Below are 16,422 nucleotides of genomic sequence, written 5' to 3' on the forward strand. Positions count from 1 at the left end.
CGAATTTGCCCCCTATAGCTTGCCCGGCTTATTAATTAACCGCAAACCTAAAAGGCTACAACCTAAGGAAAAATTGCCTGTATTACGTTCAAATATGTTACTAGCAGGTTAGTTCGGCGTCGACAAACTCGAAAATCTATGAAAGTTTATAATCCCGTCATTCCTGATCACGTTAATAATATTGAAGCTTATGTAAACAAATTAAGAAAATATAACTCATGTACTCACTGTAGTGAGTGACAAAGAGCGCATTTCCTCGTCGACGAAAACGTGAAAGTCACTGACGGACAGACGGACATGACGAACACAATGGCGCCTTTTTTTCCATAAATGAGAAAATGCGCTAAAGAGACCTGTTCAAGTACGCATTTCTCATGAAAGATGGAACTCCCAATTGACTATTATTTGAAAATATGAAAAAAAACTATATTTCACCTTTTAAATTAGCTGCATTCATACCAATTTGAACATTTCATTTCAATTTTTGGTCAAACCCTCTCTTCGTAGTTCTGCAATGCCTTACTATTCTCCTACTGGAGATAAAATTTCAGGTCCATGTATAATATCCCGACGCGACAAGTTTCAAACAAACGCCCTCATCTTATATTTGCTGAGCTAGGTAGCAAAAATGCACTATTTAACAAATATTATTAAGTTATTGTTTTAAATTACATGTTATTCAAAATGTCACGTGTATTGCTTACGAATACGTTGGATTTCTGAGTTTTTCAGTGAAAGAGTAAAACATCGTAATCTTAAGTAAAAAGAAGCTCAACTCACATCGACGAAAATTATTTGCATGAGGATTGCATTCATTGTTTCTAGATGACGTGGATTCTTATCAAAGGCTATTCTTAAATCCCACAGGTATTTGAGTTGCAAATTTCTTGTTTGATCTGACGACCGCATGGAAGCAGGAGCTCAAAGGCTACCGGAGTGACGGAATGCAGAGCGGCGCGCGCGGCATGCAAGGTGCAGCGGTGAGCCGACAATGCAATTTAATTAGTGCATTTAAAATAGCCTCTGCCTTGCGTATCACCTGCTGCTGCCACTCCCTGCAACTCATCGAGTCTTTGTTAGTTTTTGTGTATACACAACTTTGCCCTTTGTCCGGCTGGGCCCAACACCGAAATCTATACGACGGTGCAAATTGGGCCTCTAAGTGATTATTTCTTCGAACTATAAGATCCATTAGGCCAAAATATTCGACTGGAGCAGCACCAAGGTTTTACTTTATAACTTAAGAAAGCAGACCAGCTTGAAGACAAACTTTTTTATGCACAATTGACTAGTTTCAATAAGTGGTTGGCTCGCTTTTTTCCCCAGCTTTTGCATCAATTTAGACTTGGATATTTTGAAACACCAGTCCAGCCTGATCGATGAGTTCATTTTCGTACATCGTTTTCATTTTTGACCTTGGACACGTTCCCAAATATCTGCCGATATTGTTGTCAGCCAGCGCACATAATTTGAGTTTTTTCATCAAATCTATCGTTTATTTTATATAATTATTACTTTCTAGCGTTAAGTGTTGAAAAATATAATGTTTAGGTCTCCGACAAGGAGTGTTGTTCGGTGTGAGAGATAGTTTCAACTAATGGCTCCAATTCGGCGTTGGTGCATCGCCTTCAAAACGAACTTTTTGGTCGATTTCGGCGAGAACATTTTTGAATCAACATAAGATTTGAAGGCCTTCCCGTCATCGTTATCATATCGTTTTAGCGTAGCTTCGTGTCACTTCATACTCGTATGAAGTTGATCGCGGTCGGAGAATTTGAGTGGCCGCGTTTCTCTACTATACAAGGCTTGCACCTCTCCAATGATGCATGAGCCAAAATGCAGCTATGGTTACTGGATTCTGCTGCTTGTGCTCATACTTGCTTTTAGTCAGCATTGTTAATGTTATTGCTGTCTCTTGTTGAAATGAATTGAGATCCGATGTTTTGAGTATAGCTCGACGCCTGTTGCGGCATCACTGAAGCTATCCTTACGCTAAAAGCTCATTTAAAAGATGGATCTCTTTGAGCTGATTTTTTAAAAGCATGCTTTTCCCCAACTAGTTCTCTCTATTTTGAGCTAGTTATCTTAATGAAACTGGTTCGATTCTTATGCTGTGAAATTCTTTTGAAAACGGCAGACATTAATGTGCAATTCATCAATAAGTGGCGGAAGGTCCCTGATGAGACGATCATCGCATGCAATCGATTTCATTCTCGGCGTAGCGAATCAATCGATGAGTTGAGACAATGTTCGGCACCTTGAGAATCTAAAATCTTGTGTGAGCTCAGGGCCTATATTTTCAAAAAAAGTTAAGAGATCGTACGTTCAACCAATCATTGACGGCCTTTTAAGCAAAATCCGCCAATCATGGACAAGAAAATAGAGCGTAATTACTTACGTTCTTTAGCGATTTTTGAAAGTATGGCCTCTGAGCAGTTGCTGATCATGCTGAAGAAGTCATTTGGAAGGCGATATTGCTCTTGTATCGATATGCCGCCTTGTGTGAATGTACTGAGCGAGGTTCAAGCAAGAGGTTAGAACGTGGCTGGCTATCTATCTTATTGCCTAATTTATTCAATTCCGAGCGGTGAAATCACATTGCTGGGCCTGATAAGAAACCGAGGGAAAAATATGTCGACTGAACACTTTTTTTTTGTTGTTGAACTTACTTTAGTTCACGATGCTGAAGTATTAGCTGGCTACATTGAAGATGCATAATATTTTCTTCAGGTGTGTTGGCAATGTTACTCTACGTTGAGAATTGTGTACCTGTGTTTTGCATGTATTCATTACTTTTAAAAACCTGAGAATAGATAATTTTTCTTAACTTTGTTTAGGGTTTGTGCACGTTTTTGGCCTATGACTTTTTAGTGCATTTTCTCAGTTATAGAAAAAAGGCGCTCCTGTGCTCGTCATGTCCGTCTGTCTGTCCGTCCGTCTGTCCGTGACTTCACGTTTTCGTCGACAAGAAAGTGCGGTCACTGTCACTCACTGCAGTGAGTACTGAGTTATATTTTTTTAGCAGTCAACGTCAGGAACGAGCTGTGGTTACTAATCGAATGCAGCGTTAATGGAAATATTGCTAATGGCTATTGCCTAAATGGCATGACCACCGAATGAATCATTGTGTGGCTGCAATGAGGAACAAAATTACTTAATCTGACGATGAATTGCTTGACCGATTATCGTTTAGAACCATGCACAAGGAATAGTGCGGCATATCTGCTCTAAACAGCTGATATGTACGAGTGCAGTTAAGTTAGGCATTACTGGATACGAAGCATTCACCCTATAGTGGCGACTCGCAGCACATTCTCTGCTGAATCAGGCTCCTCTATTCGGGCCGCGCGCTGAGCACATTAGGCCCGCAGGGACGGTCTGCACCACCTCTAAATTCTGCTACCTGCGACCAAACCCCAGGTCATGGGTCTCAATTTAAGTTGCCTTCCCCCTTTTACTTTCCTCGCTCAGTTGATGTTCCTTCCTTTAATGCGGCCCAGTTGGGAGACATTTGTTGCAGTCCAATTATTTTAAGGGTCTCAAATGTTCATTTCCATCGGATGCTCTTTGAAAGCTGTTTTTGTTAAGAGTTCTCGAGGGGATCGTTACTTGAACGTTTTAGAATGAACATTGGCATCTAGGGAACCTACATGCGAGTTCTTGCGTTGGACAAATGTTGCAATGGTGACAGGAACAACAAAAATTAAAAAAGCACTTGATGTTTGCAATCACCTGTATTTCCACTGCATTATTGAGGTAGTTTTATATAGACTAGCGGAATGAACTAAGTAAATTTAGCTTTTATTTGATTCGTTGAAGCGTTGCCAGGCTTTTTTCATGGCATAGTCTGAGGCAGGGTGGAAGTTTAGAAATGGTTCTAGATTGATCCAACCAGGTAACTTGATCATTACCAAAATACCAGTTAAATATCGAAGGAAAATGTAGTTGTATATTTTTCGATCCAATATTATTTAGAAACTTGTTCAATATATTACCACCCCTCCTGAATTCCACCCTGCCTGCCTGGGCTCTGATGGTCGAAGCAGACTCGTTATGGATTTCCGATGTTAGGAGTTGAGCGCTGAAGCCGTCGCAGTGATGGAGACGACCGTTGTCTGCAGGCTTCTTGCATCAAGCTTGAGGTGCCATGTGAACTTCCCGGGGGTATAGATTGCACCAATATGCTCACCGTTTATTTAATTCTAGGATTCTTGTTTCCGCTTTCGGGACTTGGAAGTCAATTAACCCGAGGGCATGATATTTGGCTGTTAATTAAATATTTCCTATTTTAAATGTAGCGCAATGATTTGCGTGCTTTCGTTTAACCATCTACTGGTTAAGGAACAGGGTTCTCGTATAGACTTGGCCTTTTTAGCTCATAATATTCGGCCATAATATTCTAAGCGTCTGTTTGTTAGCCCTGCTGTCGACATGGCATTCACGATTAGTGTTATCATCTCTGATTAAGTTATATTTTTTATCTTCTTGAGTCTTTTATGGATTTACTGGCCACACGTTATATTTTATTTAAAATTATTGGTGAAATACTTCTAATTCCGTGAAACATATTTTTATGTGCACCCCAGGTTAAAAATATCCACATCAATATTCAATAATGTGTTTAAAAATTCATATTAAATCTTTCATCACAGCACTTCATCCGGCACTGATTGTATGCATTTGATGTGTTTATTCGGTTCACTAGATATTCTGTGCTTGTTTAATATGGAATCTCATAGTATTCATCAACAAATTTTGTGAATGAAGTTACTGAAGTTTAGGCGTGTACATCCGACAGCACATCATGACTCCTCACATCGACATGGACCGGCCTAAAACGAGTAGTATTTTAGTGCCTGTCCGGTCTCCTTCCCACAAGTCAGTCCGATTTTCGAGCGTGACCGGTTCCCGAGTGGGGGACAGTGCCGACCGAGCTGGGTCCCTACCCAAGGCAGGGTTTCGAGAAACATATGCCGTCCCCGACAGCCTTAAAAAGAGAGCACCGAAGGCGTGGCGCAACAGCAGCGGTGAGTTCCTTTTGGAAGACGTCAGCGGTTCGTCACATGAAAATACCTACGCTAAAATTTACTCCCGTGGTGACGTCAGTGATCATAGGTCACGGCCAACTGTTGGCAGGAAAGAGTCCGTACGTACTGTCATCGTCAATAATTTGCAAGATATGGGCGAAATTGAACGTATTCTAAATGACAGCAGTTGCGACGGCTATATCACGTCCGAGTGTGAGCGGAACTTACGCGAGAAGTACGGCCTTCACTTCGAGCATTCTTTTGTGAACATTGACAAGCGTGCGAAGAGCTGTTCTCTGCCTGCCAATGTCTCTCCCGCGGACGTATCTATGAGTTACATGAACGACACCTCGATGTACGGCTCGAACATGTCATGCGGAGGAGGTGCTCTCATGCGCCAGAAATTACGTGGCATCGTACGGCGTTACTCAGATCTCATCCATGCTACCGCATTGGTGCGCAGGGTCGTCTCCAAGGCCAGGAAACCAAGCTTGAGTAGGCGCAACGGAGCTCTGAAAGCTTCCAAAATTCGAGTGCCGTCCATGGGAGTGGAGACCGTCATAAAACCTTTGCTGACGGTCATTCCTGAGGCTAGTGAAAGCTCAACGGTTGGGGAGGCTCTCCAGGAGCGGCTCCTCAGCGCCGGAGATGGAGGCAAGACCTGCGAGGAGATCGCTTTGGATCTCGGCAACGGCGATTTCGAGCAAAGGCGACAAAGTAGGGCCACGAACGGCAGCGTTGTATTGAGGGAGAAAAAGACATTGGAAAGCGTTAAGGAGAAGAGAAGTTCGGCTCGGGAGAGCGGATGGTCTTACATCGAAGTTAAAAACAGCAAGAAGCTGCGGTGCAGTAAACTCTTGTCGAGTGAAGAGAAGCGTTGCGTCAACAACAGCTACCGGAACAGTTGTGTCGCTGATAGATCCTCGCTGACAGAAGAGGGCGCTTCAACTTCATGGCTCCTCGTCCTCTACTCCCCGGAGTTTGCACCCAAATCCGCCAAAGTTAAAAGGTATTTGTTTCATCGCATATTATGTTTAGATTTTAATCGTATATTCACTATTTTCATTTAGGAATTTGTGTTGAGGAGGACCTTTATAACTGTCGCTGAATATAGAGGGAAATGACGCTCTTCCGCCACGACGTTCGTTCCGGTGCGTTTTAAACTTTTCATGACCAGGTGATCGTAAATTGGAACTTGAAACCTATGCATGTAGTATAGCCACCACGTCGCGCTATTTGTGGTTATGGCTATACAGTGTCGTGCGTCTATCACCAATCATCTGCCACTATCATCTTGCATAACTTCATAACTTACTTTACTTGACAATTTCGATAAAATCATTCAATACAAGAAGTAGCCATCGCACCAAATTTCCTTCTTTTTCCGCCTTGTTTTCAAATTCAGGCTCTAACTGTATTTAATATCTTGATATTATCCCATGATAGTTTAGTTCAATGATTTTCAGTTATATTTACGCGTTAAATTTTGCTTGATATCGAATATTTTCATCATAGTGACCGAACCCAATGAATTCGTATGTCGAATTAAACATGTATGTTAAACAGCTATTGTATCTTAACAACCATTTCAGGAAATAAGCGTTACAAAACAAATAGCCTTATTTGCCTGTATTTTTGCATAAAACAGTATTTCTTTATTTATTCTCTGCTTTTTAAATACGTTGTGCTGTTTTTTCGGGGTCACTGGACGTGTGACGCCCGAATAGCTTTGTTTTCCTGCGTCTGTGACGTAGTTTTTTTTTCGCTTTCATTCTGTACTTTCCGCTCCGCCATGTTTTCAGTTTCAAATTTTCTTTTGTTTCGCCGTCTAATGGCTGTGCTGTGGTCGCCACTATCCGTACATTTCCCTTATTCAAGGTCTTGCTTCCACAATTTATGCTTGCACTGTTCAGGCTTAGAAATAATTTAGGCTTGTACCACATCCAGGCTCGACAGTCTATAAGCCTTAATATGAAAGAAGCCTATATAAGCCTGTCTATATACAGCGACCTTTCGCATTTGCTATTTGTATGCTACTAATTACGTGGGCTGTGCAATGTCTTGTCAAGTGCAAAATTTGTAAGTGAATGCTGCTATTTGTACTTACAATTTACAACCGAAAAGTATGATACTTATTTAAATCATGAGCATGTCATTCGGAACTTCCGCGAACATATCTCTCACCTTGCGAATCTTAGTATATCTAATAAATTTATTATTTTTATGTATGCATCAAAGGAAAAAAGTGTGCCACTCGTGTAATAATACGTTTGATTTAATTTTATTTCTAATGAGAATTGCGTTGTATGAATGTTTATTCTGCTAGCAGGTTGCAGTGCAAGTTTTCTTGCCGTGTATGAGCCAACTTAGGATTATATTTTAAAGTTTTATTTTCTTCCCTGTGCAGGTATGATACTTGTTTGTCGCATCGCTGCTTTCTCATGATAAAGGTAGGGAAATTCACTCGTTTATAACTATAGTTATTATTAATTTTGTATTAATTATTATTATTTTTCTATTATTTGTATTTATCGACGTTTGGTTCATAATTCGAGTCTCGATATTCATGCCTGAACAAAGCTGAAGCGAGCAAGGCGGCTCATTATTCTTGCTTCATGTCATGGAATATGATATTATGCAACAACTAACGTACGTGAAGCTCTTACGTGGCCATCACCTCGCAGGTGAGTGACTTCTGCTTGTCATCACAGGTGTGTGTTTAATATTGTCTTAGGTGTTCGTTGTTGTCACGTCTGGTGTGTTGTTCGTTGTTGTCACGTCTAGTGTGTTGTTCGTTGTTGTCACGTCTGGTGTGTTGTTCGTTGTTGTCACGTCTGGTGTGTTGTTCGCTGTTGTCACGTCTGGTGTGTTGTTCGCTGTTGTCACGTCTGGTGTGCGGCTGGATCGTGAAGCGATGTACCGCGTCTATTTCGATGCGTTTACGGCCGGAAGCCAACGGTTGTATTTCATTTTGATTGTGCAGAAATAAAGTTGTTCGCGTTTGATTGTATTCTAGAGATTTTTTTATGAAACCAGCAACGCAACAAGAGAAGCATTAGTGATATGTTTATCTTGATATACTATTTCATGCCTCCTGGTCTTCATCTGTTTTTTTTTTGTTAAATTTTCAGTATTAGCAGTAAGTATAGTAAACCTTTATATTAGCACATTTATATTAACAGTGAGAAATAGCACCTTTATATTGCCAGTGAGAAATTCTTAGCATTTTTTAGTTATTTACATTTACATTTTAACTAATTTCTGACTGTTAATTAATTTGACGAAAATGGGATCGTAATTTGTCTCCATCTTACAGGCTCTTCGTATTATGCGATTATTATTATCTCAAATTGTAATCTATATACAGGCTCTTCGTATTATGCGTACCAAATAATTAGTTTAGATTTATACGCAAAATGCACAACAATCTTGGGCTCGTCTTCCATCACTATGAAGCAGTGCAGGGGCCGTATTATCAAAACTTCGTAAGTACGCAAAATCGACTTACGAGTGGCGTTGCTATGACAACGTAATACTAACGGTGGTATTATAAAAACATTTGCGCGGGAAAAATTTGCGCGAAAAAAAAAATTAGGCTTTTAGCAAAGACTTGCGTACGAAAGTTTTGATAATGCCAAAATTAGGGTGTATTTACGTGCCACAGAACTTTTTTGTCGTAAGTACAAAAAGTTACGAAGTTTTGATAATCCGGCCCCAGGGTCGAGGAGCAGCAGCAGCAGCAGCAGCAGCAGCAGCAGCAGCAACAGCAGCAGCAGCAGCACCAGCAGCAGCAGCAGCTCAGAGGTCTCAGACGTCGTCGAGGTTCACTGAGCTCGGCCGTAATTACCGTGCGCCGCGCTGGTGTTGTCGCCTCGCATGTTGCGCACCTCAGCCAATATGTGCTCAGTGCGACTGCCTGCTGCCCGGTCAATCACCGCGGTCTCCGGCTCTTACATTCCCGTACAATTTCAGATTTTACCACGTTACGGCCCTCCAAATTTGTAAATTAATTATCTGTGCTCTTACATTCACATACAATTTCAGATTTTACCACGTTACGGCCCTCCAAATTTGTAAATTAATTATCTGTGCTCTTATATTCACATGAAATTTCAGATTTTACCACGTTACGGCCCTCCAAAATTGTCTAAACTAATTATCTGTTCTGGATTTTATCTCATCGATATTCTTGCACTATTGTCGGTCTTTTATATCTTGAATATCTCAAAACACAAGAGCTCCATCAATCAGTGTTCAGCGAAAAGATTAAAATGGGATAAACTTCGTGAGACCCTTTCATTGTGCGCAGTTCATTGAAAAAAATCTTCGACGTTACATTGTGTACAGTAATCCTCATACAGTCACAACAATAGTGATATTCATGATGTGATCATGAATATTAGAATAAGTGAAGTGATATTCAAAAGCACATCTCAATTATTCCTCGTTGATTGAAATCATGTCTTCTAATTTGACTCTTATGAATCTTTCATTAACCGTCTTTGATTAATTAACCGTGATTATGCTCGAGGTGTGTATAAGCTTTACGTCGGTGAGACGTGTAGGCCGTGGTTGTGATGAGCGCGTTTACTCACCATCACTCATGCGTCGCTGCGGTCGCTAAAAAAATAGAAAAAATCATGATTTTTTATAAAAAAATCATGTGATTTAATTACATTACCATCTCACTGACAAGGTCGTCCTAACTGTAGCCTTATTATTCTAGCTTATTCTTGTATATTTAACTTAACTTGTGACTAGAACTGACTCGAACTGGGAGAGTTTCCGTGCTCGTAAAAATTGTGCGCCTTCGGTTTTCGATTCGTTACACTTCTTCACTCTTTTATACTTGTGTATCTCGTCTGTATTTTAACGTGTCCGTGATAAGCCGGATGTGATTTTCTTGTAGTTGATATAAGTGTACGGTTAATGTTTGGTGCGTGTTGACGTTACTATATTTAGTATTAAGTAACATTTTGGTAGTTAATTTATTATTATAACTAGCTTCATGACTCAGAGTTCATTGTTACCTCAGCGACGCATATATTGCTCACTTCCGTAACGCTGTGACGTTGGATCCTTCAAGCATTTGCCAGCCACAACAATTCCGTGACATTACATATGCTATAATAACGCAGCTCCCCCTTCCTTCTCTATGACATTCACGGTCTCTCACTCATCATTTTTACGATGTAACACGACAAGAAATATGCACTGCAAGGTCCCTAGCTTCTGTTTTGATCCCCGTGCATGTTTCATATAAGGAACTGAGTGTTTGGTAGCGCTTCTAGTTATGCGCGAGAACTTGTGAGTGCGTCAATTGCAATGCCTGCTTCCAGGTCTTTCCAGCCCAAGTGATATGTGAATTGGAGCATGCGTAAGCAGCTGTTTGTTGTCCAGGGGCCATACTTTCAAAAATCGCTAAGTGAACGCAAGTATTTACGCTCTATTTTCTTGTCCATGATTGGTGGAATTTGCTTAAAAGGCCGTCAACGATTGGTTCAGGAACATACGATCTCTTAACTTTTTTTGAAAGTATAGGCCCTGGATATTATATAAAGTGTCTGGTGTTAAATACTTACAATATGACTTGTTCGATTATCTTCAGTTTCGAACCCATAGTTCCCTGGAATCGTTGCGTGGAGTAACGACATTGTGTTGTGCTCGCTGTGCTGTTGAAATAACCTGCGATTTTTTTGCGGATATCAGAAAATTACCGTCTTTAGCCTCGATATATTTACACTCGGAGTTGCCTAAATAATTCCGTGTATTTGTTTGAGATGCAGTACTGATGATCATAATTCTCGACCTGCCTGACTTCAAATTGATGCAAATGACTTAGGAATGCCTTCCGTATTTTCTGTACTAAAATAATTCATCCATAGCTAAATATCTATCGTGAAAAACGTGAGAATTGTGAAACTCAATCGTTTTATTCTCTTAGGGAATATTAAACAATTTTCTTAAATTTGTCGACCTAATTTCTGGTTGTGATGGTGTGTGTCCTGCAAACAACAACATCCGGCCTACTTATGATGTGTTGAATGGTCATGGTCATCGTCAGACGTGGAGAAAAAGTTCATTGTCGTATCGCTCACATGCTTAGTGTTGGTTTTGCATATCCGGTGCAGTCAATGTCATTGCGCGCTTGTTATGCTATATAACTGCCGGGTAAATGTAAATGCATATAAATATGAGAAATGAGAGGAAAATAGAAAAAAGTAAGAGAAATAGTAGATGAATGAAAATAAGTAGAGCGTATTCTGTTGAAATCGTAATTACTTAGATCAAGCGGATTATCCGAGTTGAGTGGCATTCCAGTGACGTATTTGATGTTTATAAATGATACCGATGTTTTAGAATGTTATCTCTCTGCAACACAAGTGCGTGAACATGGGTTGTCGGCATGCAGCGATGTTGTCCGCAGGTTTTCCGGCACCGCTTTGTCGCCTCGCTGTTCCGGCGCCACTTCCGCCTACCCGGCGAGAGCCAAGCTTTGTCCTGTGGCCGGGTCGCGTCTCTTCCTGAAATGCGCTCTGCTTGAAATACTGCAATGTAGAATATATAATAGTTTGAAATAATAGTTTGACATGACTTCGAGGAACTGCTTGTTGTTTCTATTGCATGTGCATCAAGTTTTTATCTGCCTGAAATAGTACATTGTAGAATATATTATATATAGTAGTTTGAAATAATGATTTGACATGACTTCTAGGCACTACTTATTGTTTCTATTGCATGTGCATCAAGTTTATATGTGTAACAAGTTTTTTATCGATACTCTACAAGTATTAAATTTACATTTACTGTATTTTGAAGAGCATTTGATGTTGGAATACGTAATCGTCATAATTTATGCCAGACCGAAAAGTTAGTTATACAATTTTAATGAAGCCACGAGCTCTGGTGATCAATTTTAATGATCAACGAGCTCTGGCAATGCTGACTAAGAGCTTCCAAGCATTGCTGTAATTTACGCTTATGTGCTTGGCAAACTTACTTGCGAGAGTAGAAATTAAGAAGATTTTTTCGTTCAGAATAGTTTTCAATATTTAACGAAATTATAATTGAAGACATGTAAGATGTTAGCAGACATAATTTGTATTGAATGAATGAATGCATGGCTGTACTATTTTACTGTTCCTTTTATTCAATAATTGCGGCTAAGAATATTTTTGTTCATGACTATATTTTTAGGGGTGTTCCGTTTTCAATCATTTTTTAAAGTATTGGAGCGGGTATTGGAGCGGGGCAATCACCCAGTCTGGTGATTGCCGAATTTTGTTATTGCAGGATTAATCTCCCATGCTGAAATGTTTGTATTTATTTGGAAGACCAAATTTTTACCTGACGCTAAACTTGCTGAGGGCGGTTATACTTAGAAGGTCAAGTGTAGGCGGAACTGTACAGTTAACTATAAACATTCTACGCTTCTGTTTCCGCGTTGTATATACGTGACAGAAACGTTCATGCTCCATGAACTGTTTAGCTTTATTCGCTACTGGTATTACTTAAAAGCCGCTGGTGTGAGTGCAGGACAGCTGCTGGTGTGAGTGCAGGACAGCTGCTGGTGTGAGTGGTGTTTTGTGCATAAATCGTCATGTGGCAAGTGGATATTTTTAATCGGACTTTAAATCAACTACGAAGTAATAGCAAAGGAAATAACAACAAAATTCATGTTATTTTCAAAGGGGAGCTGCATCAGTTCAAGATTTGAATAATATTAGTATAATCAGTCGATAAGGCTAAATTTAAATGTAGAGAGTTTTGTAAGCTTAGTAAAATAAGTAAAAAAGGGAAAGGGAAACTGTAGCGAAAGGGAAACTGTTAAAAGAGGTATTGTTCACCTAACATAGTTCAGGTGTTGATCTCGTAATTCATGTAATAGCAATAGATTATGCTTGCATTATTGCGTTTTGAACTGATAATGAAGCTGACATCCGGAACGTTCTCCATGGAATTATGATGTAATCGCTTGGCCTATTCTTTGCTTTTAAATTCTTACCGAATTTGCGATTAAGACACTCATTGCGTTTATTGCTTGATTCTTATTTGTACTGTAGTTGCCCGGGTAATTGGTCTCAATCGTGCAGTTATTTCAGCAGTTTTCTCCATTTTCTGTCAAGGTGTCCATAGCTTTAACCCTTTCGTGGGCAAGCATAGAAATATGAAGAAATTTGAATTTCTGAAGCACCTACATGAAAGTATGGACAATGACAATATAAATATACTCATGGATTTTTAAAAATTTTGCGAAAGCGGAAGAAAATTTTGTAGAAAGCGGTAACTACGCTAAAAGATATAATTTTATTTTCATTTATTAATTCAAATGCAAACTGCAAAGAGAAATCGTCAAGCTGCGATTTGATTTAATTTTTTTTTTCAAGCTGTTTGCCAAGCTGTTGTTTTTTTCAAGCTGTTTGTCAAGCAACTAAATTTATAATGCTTATTCAAATTTTGAAAGAAATATGCAGAAAAAGCGTCTTTTTTATTGTCTGAGTCAAAAATTTCATATATTTGCTATTTTTTTTTTTTTTTGCTTCGTGGCATGGTAATTAAGAGGTGAAGCCATGGTAAGGCTAGGCGGATGATTTTAGATCAGCAGAGGCATGATAACGTAGCCTCCAACACAAACCAGGGGACAAGCTGGACTTTCTTGGAAGGAGATTTTAAGTGACCATATTCGGTAACTTGCCCGCTAAAAGGTTAAGTACCGATGGCACGCTTTTATTTTGTTGATTACTTATCACAAAAAATGATAACCACCGTGGTTATACAAAGCCCATTAACTGTTACTTGGCAGCCAACAAAGTTCCTAGTATTATTTAATGTTAATAATGTTGATGTTTCAATAATTTAAAGCTTTGAGTTCATTAAAATTTTGTCTTATTAAGCACTCCACTTTTACTTTGATTGATACATTTTTTCAATGTTGCCTTGAACTAAACTATGAGCGTAACAGATTAGATAGCGTTATCGGCCTCGCGTTATCGGGGTGGATTGGTTAATAATATTGCATTTAATGTTGGCCAATAATTGCTTTGGTAGCAGAACAGGTCAGTCTACTTAGTACTTGTCTGCTCATGGAGCTCGTGAGCTCTTAGCTCCAGAGGGTGAATCGCTAAACAAATTCTGTTCTCGAACAAAAAATTCAAAACTTCGAAGAAGATCTAATCAAATTCATTAAATTTCGACTCGTTAACCTGACAAACGATTGCCGACTGATGTTCTCGCGTAAGTAAGATTTGTTGTGCGATACAGTTAGCGACGAAATTATTCGTACGCCCTTTTCAACGTTTTATTGAATAACTCGAAAATTAATGAATGTAAGAGCTTAAGATTTGATTGAAATAAGTATAGTGTGTAATAGAGAAAATAACGCTACGTGTTCAGAACAAAATGTAATTTCAAAACGTTTTAACATGCGAAAATTCCCCAACACCTTCAGACAAAACTACTCGTACAGTAGGAAAATATTAACATAGTTGCAATATTAATAATCAATGGCATGTCATTCATCTTCATAACCTACAGCAGTCCCTTTCTATAGTTTTTGATGAGATTCAATTGGTATCTGGTTAGATATTATCCCAGTGGACATAATTATCGGTGACATCACTCTAGAGGTGTCGGTTCCTGCCATTTGACTGCAAACTTAAATATGGGCAAGACGAAAAAGCTTGGTGTGGATTTGAGAAGCAAAATTAATGACCTACAAAAATCTAGCAATGGTTATGCGTGCATCTCGAAACGCCTGAATATTCCAAGATCCACAGTACAGTTGGTGCTTAAAAGTTTGTAGAGTTTAGTACTGCACACACGCTGCCTGGGCGAGGACGGAAGCCCATACTATAGGAACGATCAGTTCGAAAATTGTGTTGTGGGGTAAACATGAATCCAAGAGTGTGTTGAAAGACATTGAAAATAGAGAATTGTCAATGTCAATGAAAGAATTGTCCCCACGGACGCAGACTTAGACGAGTCCCACTTGGCACACGACGTCATGTTTCTGCTCGTTTGACATTCGCAAGATCTTACGTGGACAAGGGGGAGTCATTTAAAATCAAATAAAATGGAGTATCGAAACAAAAATTGAGCTTTATTTACGAAAATTTGGCGCAAAGAAAGGGAGACTTTTTTCCGAAAAATTATATCCCAACAGTCAAAGATGGGTTAATAATGTATTAGGGTTGTTTCTCAAGTGGCACCGGGAAGTTAGTTCCCATTGATAAAATAATGAACTCAGATGTTTATTTGTCGATTTTGAAGAAAAACTTGCAAACATCCGCTCTGAATTTGGGTCTTGAACGACGATGGATCTGTCAGCCAGATAATGCTGCGAAAGTTTCAACCACTTGGCTTAATAAAACGAAGCTAGGTGATTATTCTTCCATGACCAGAAAATAGCCGCGACTTGAACCCGATTGAGAATTTATGATAGGACTTGAAAGTTAGAACAAATAATCGGCCTCCCAAGAATCGCATCGGCATTGAAACAAATTACAATTGAAGAATGAAATAATATCAAACCGAATACCGCTGCAGATCTCATCAAGAACTATAGGAAGAAACTGCTGGAGATTATCAAGATAAAAGGATTTTATTAATATTGCAATTGATTATTAATTGATTATTAATATTGCAACTACGTTAGTATTTTTCAAATGTACGAATAATTGTGTGTGTGAAGGTGTTGGGGGAATTTTTGCATTCTAAAACGTTTTGAACTTACTCTTTTTTAATGTATTGCTATTTTCTCTATTACATATTGCTTACTTCAATTAAATCTTAGGTTCATGCATTCATTAATTTTCAAGTTATTCGAGAAAACATTGAAAAAAAGTGGTGTACAAATAATTTCTTCGCTAACTGTCAGACTACACTGGAAGGCAGAAGGTGCTGCCACTTCATTGTTAATATGAATCAAAGCTTTCTGAAGGAATTATTCGTAGCTTGCATCGCTAAGTTCAGAATACGACACACCTTCCAGTTTAGCACGTCTCCTTCACTGCATTTTTCGACTAACAATCGTAAACGAAGATCATCACTCATCTTTGTTAACTTGGTTACGAGAGCCATTTTATGTATATATTTGTCAAATCGCGCTCGTGTGTTTGAAGTCTGGCGCCGTAAATATGTATGGACTGTTCGGGTGCGTATCCAGGAGAATTATTTGCGTGACAGGATTAAACCTCGGCCTGACATTATATTCTTAGTGGGAGAGGATTTAAAAATTAGGAGGGAAAAATTATATAAAAAAAATTTGATTTTTAAATTAGTGTATCTAATTTTATATATAGAACAAAAATTTGTTCATTTTTTGAAACGAGAGTCGAATGAGAGTTCTATCTTTTATGTATATTGTAGTTTTGAACTGCCTTTTCTTTAACACTCA

At 39.1% G+C, this 16,422-nt stretch overlaps 1 protein-coding gene across 1 annotated transcript in view; it reads left to right on the forward strand.

Moving 5' to 3' along the window:
• Positions 1-4,804: 4,804 nt before the first annotated feature.
• The window catches only part of LOC108671451, a 59,771-nt gene continuing 48,153 nt past the window's right edge, over positions 4,805-16,422 (forward strand). The window contains exon 1 of the mRNA XM_047881020.1: positions 4,805-6,036. Coding sequence (XP_047736976.1) covers positions 4,805-6,036 — 1,232 coding nt within the window. The remainder of the gene's footprint in view (positions 6,037-16,422) is intronic.

This window comes from Hyalella azteca, unplaced genomic scaffold (assembly GCF_000764305.2).
Source record: "Hyalella azteca isolate HAZT.00-mixed unplaced genomic scaffold, Hazt_2.0.2 contig6871, whole genome shotgun sequence".
NCBI classification, from domain to species: Eukaryota; Metazoa; Arthropoda; class Malacostraca; order Amphipoda; family Hyalellidae; genus Hyalella; species Hyalella azteca.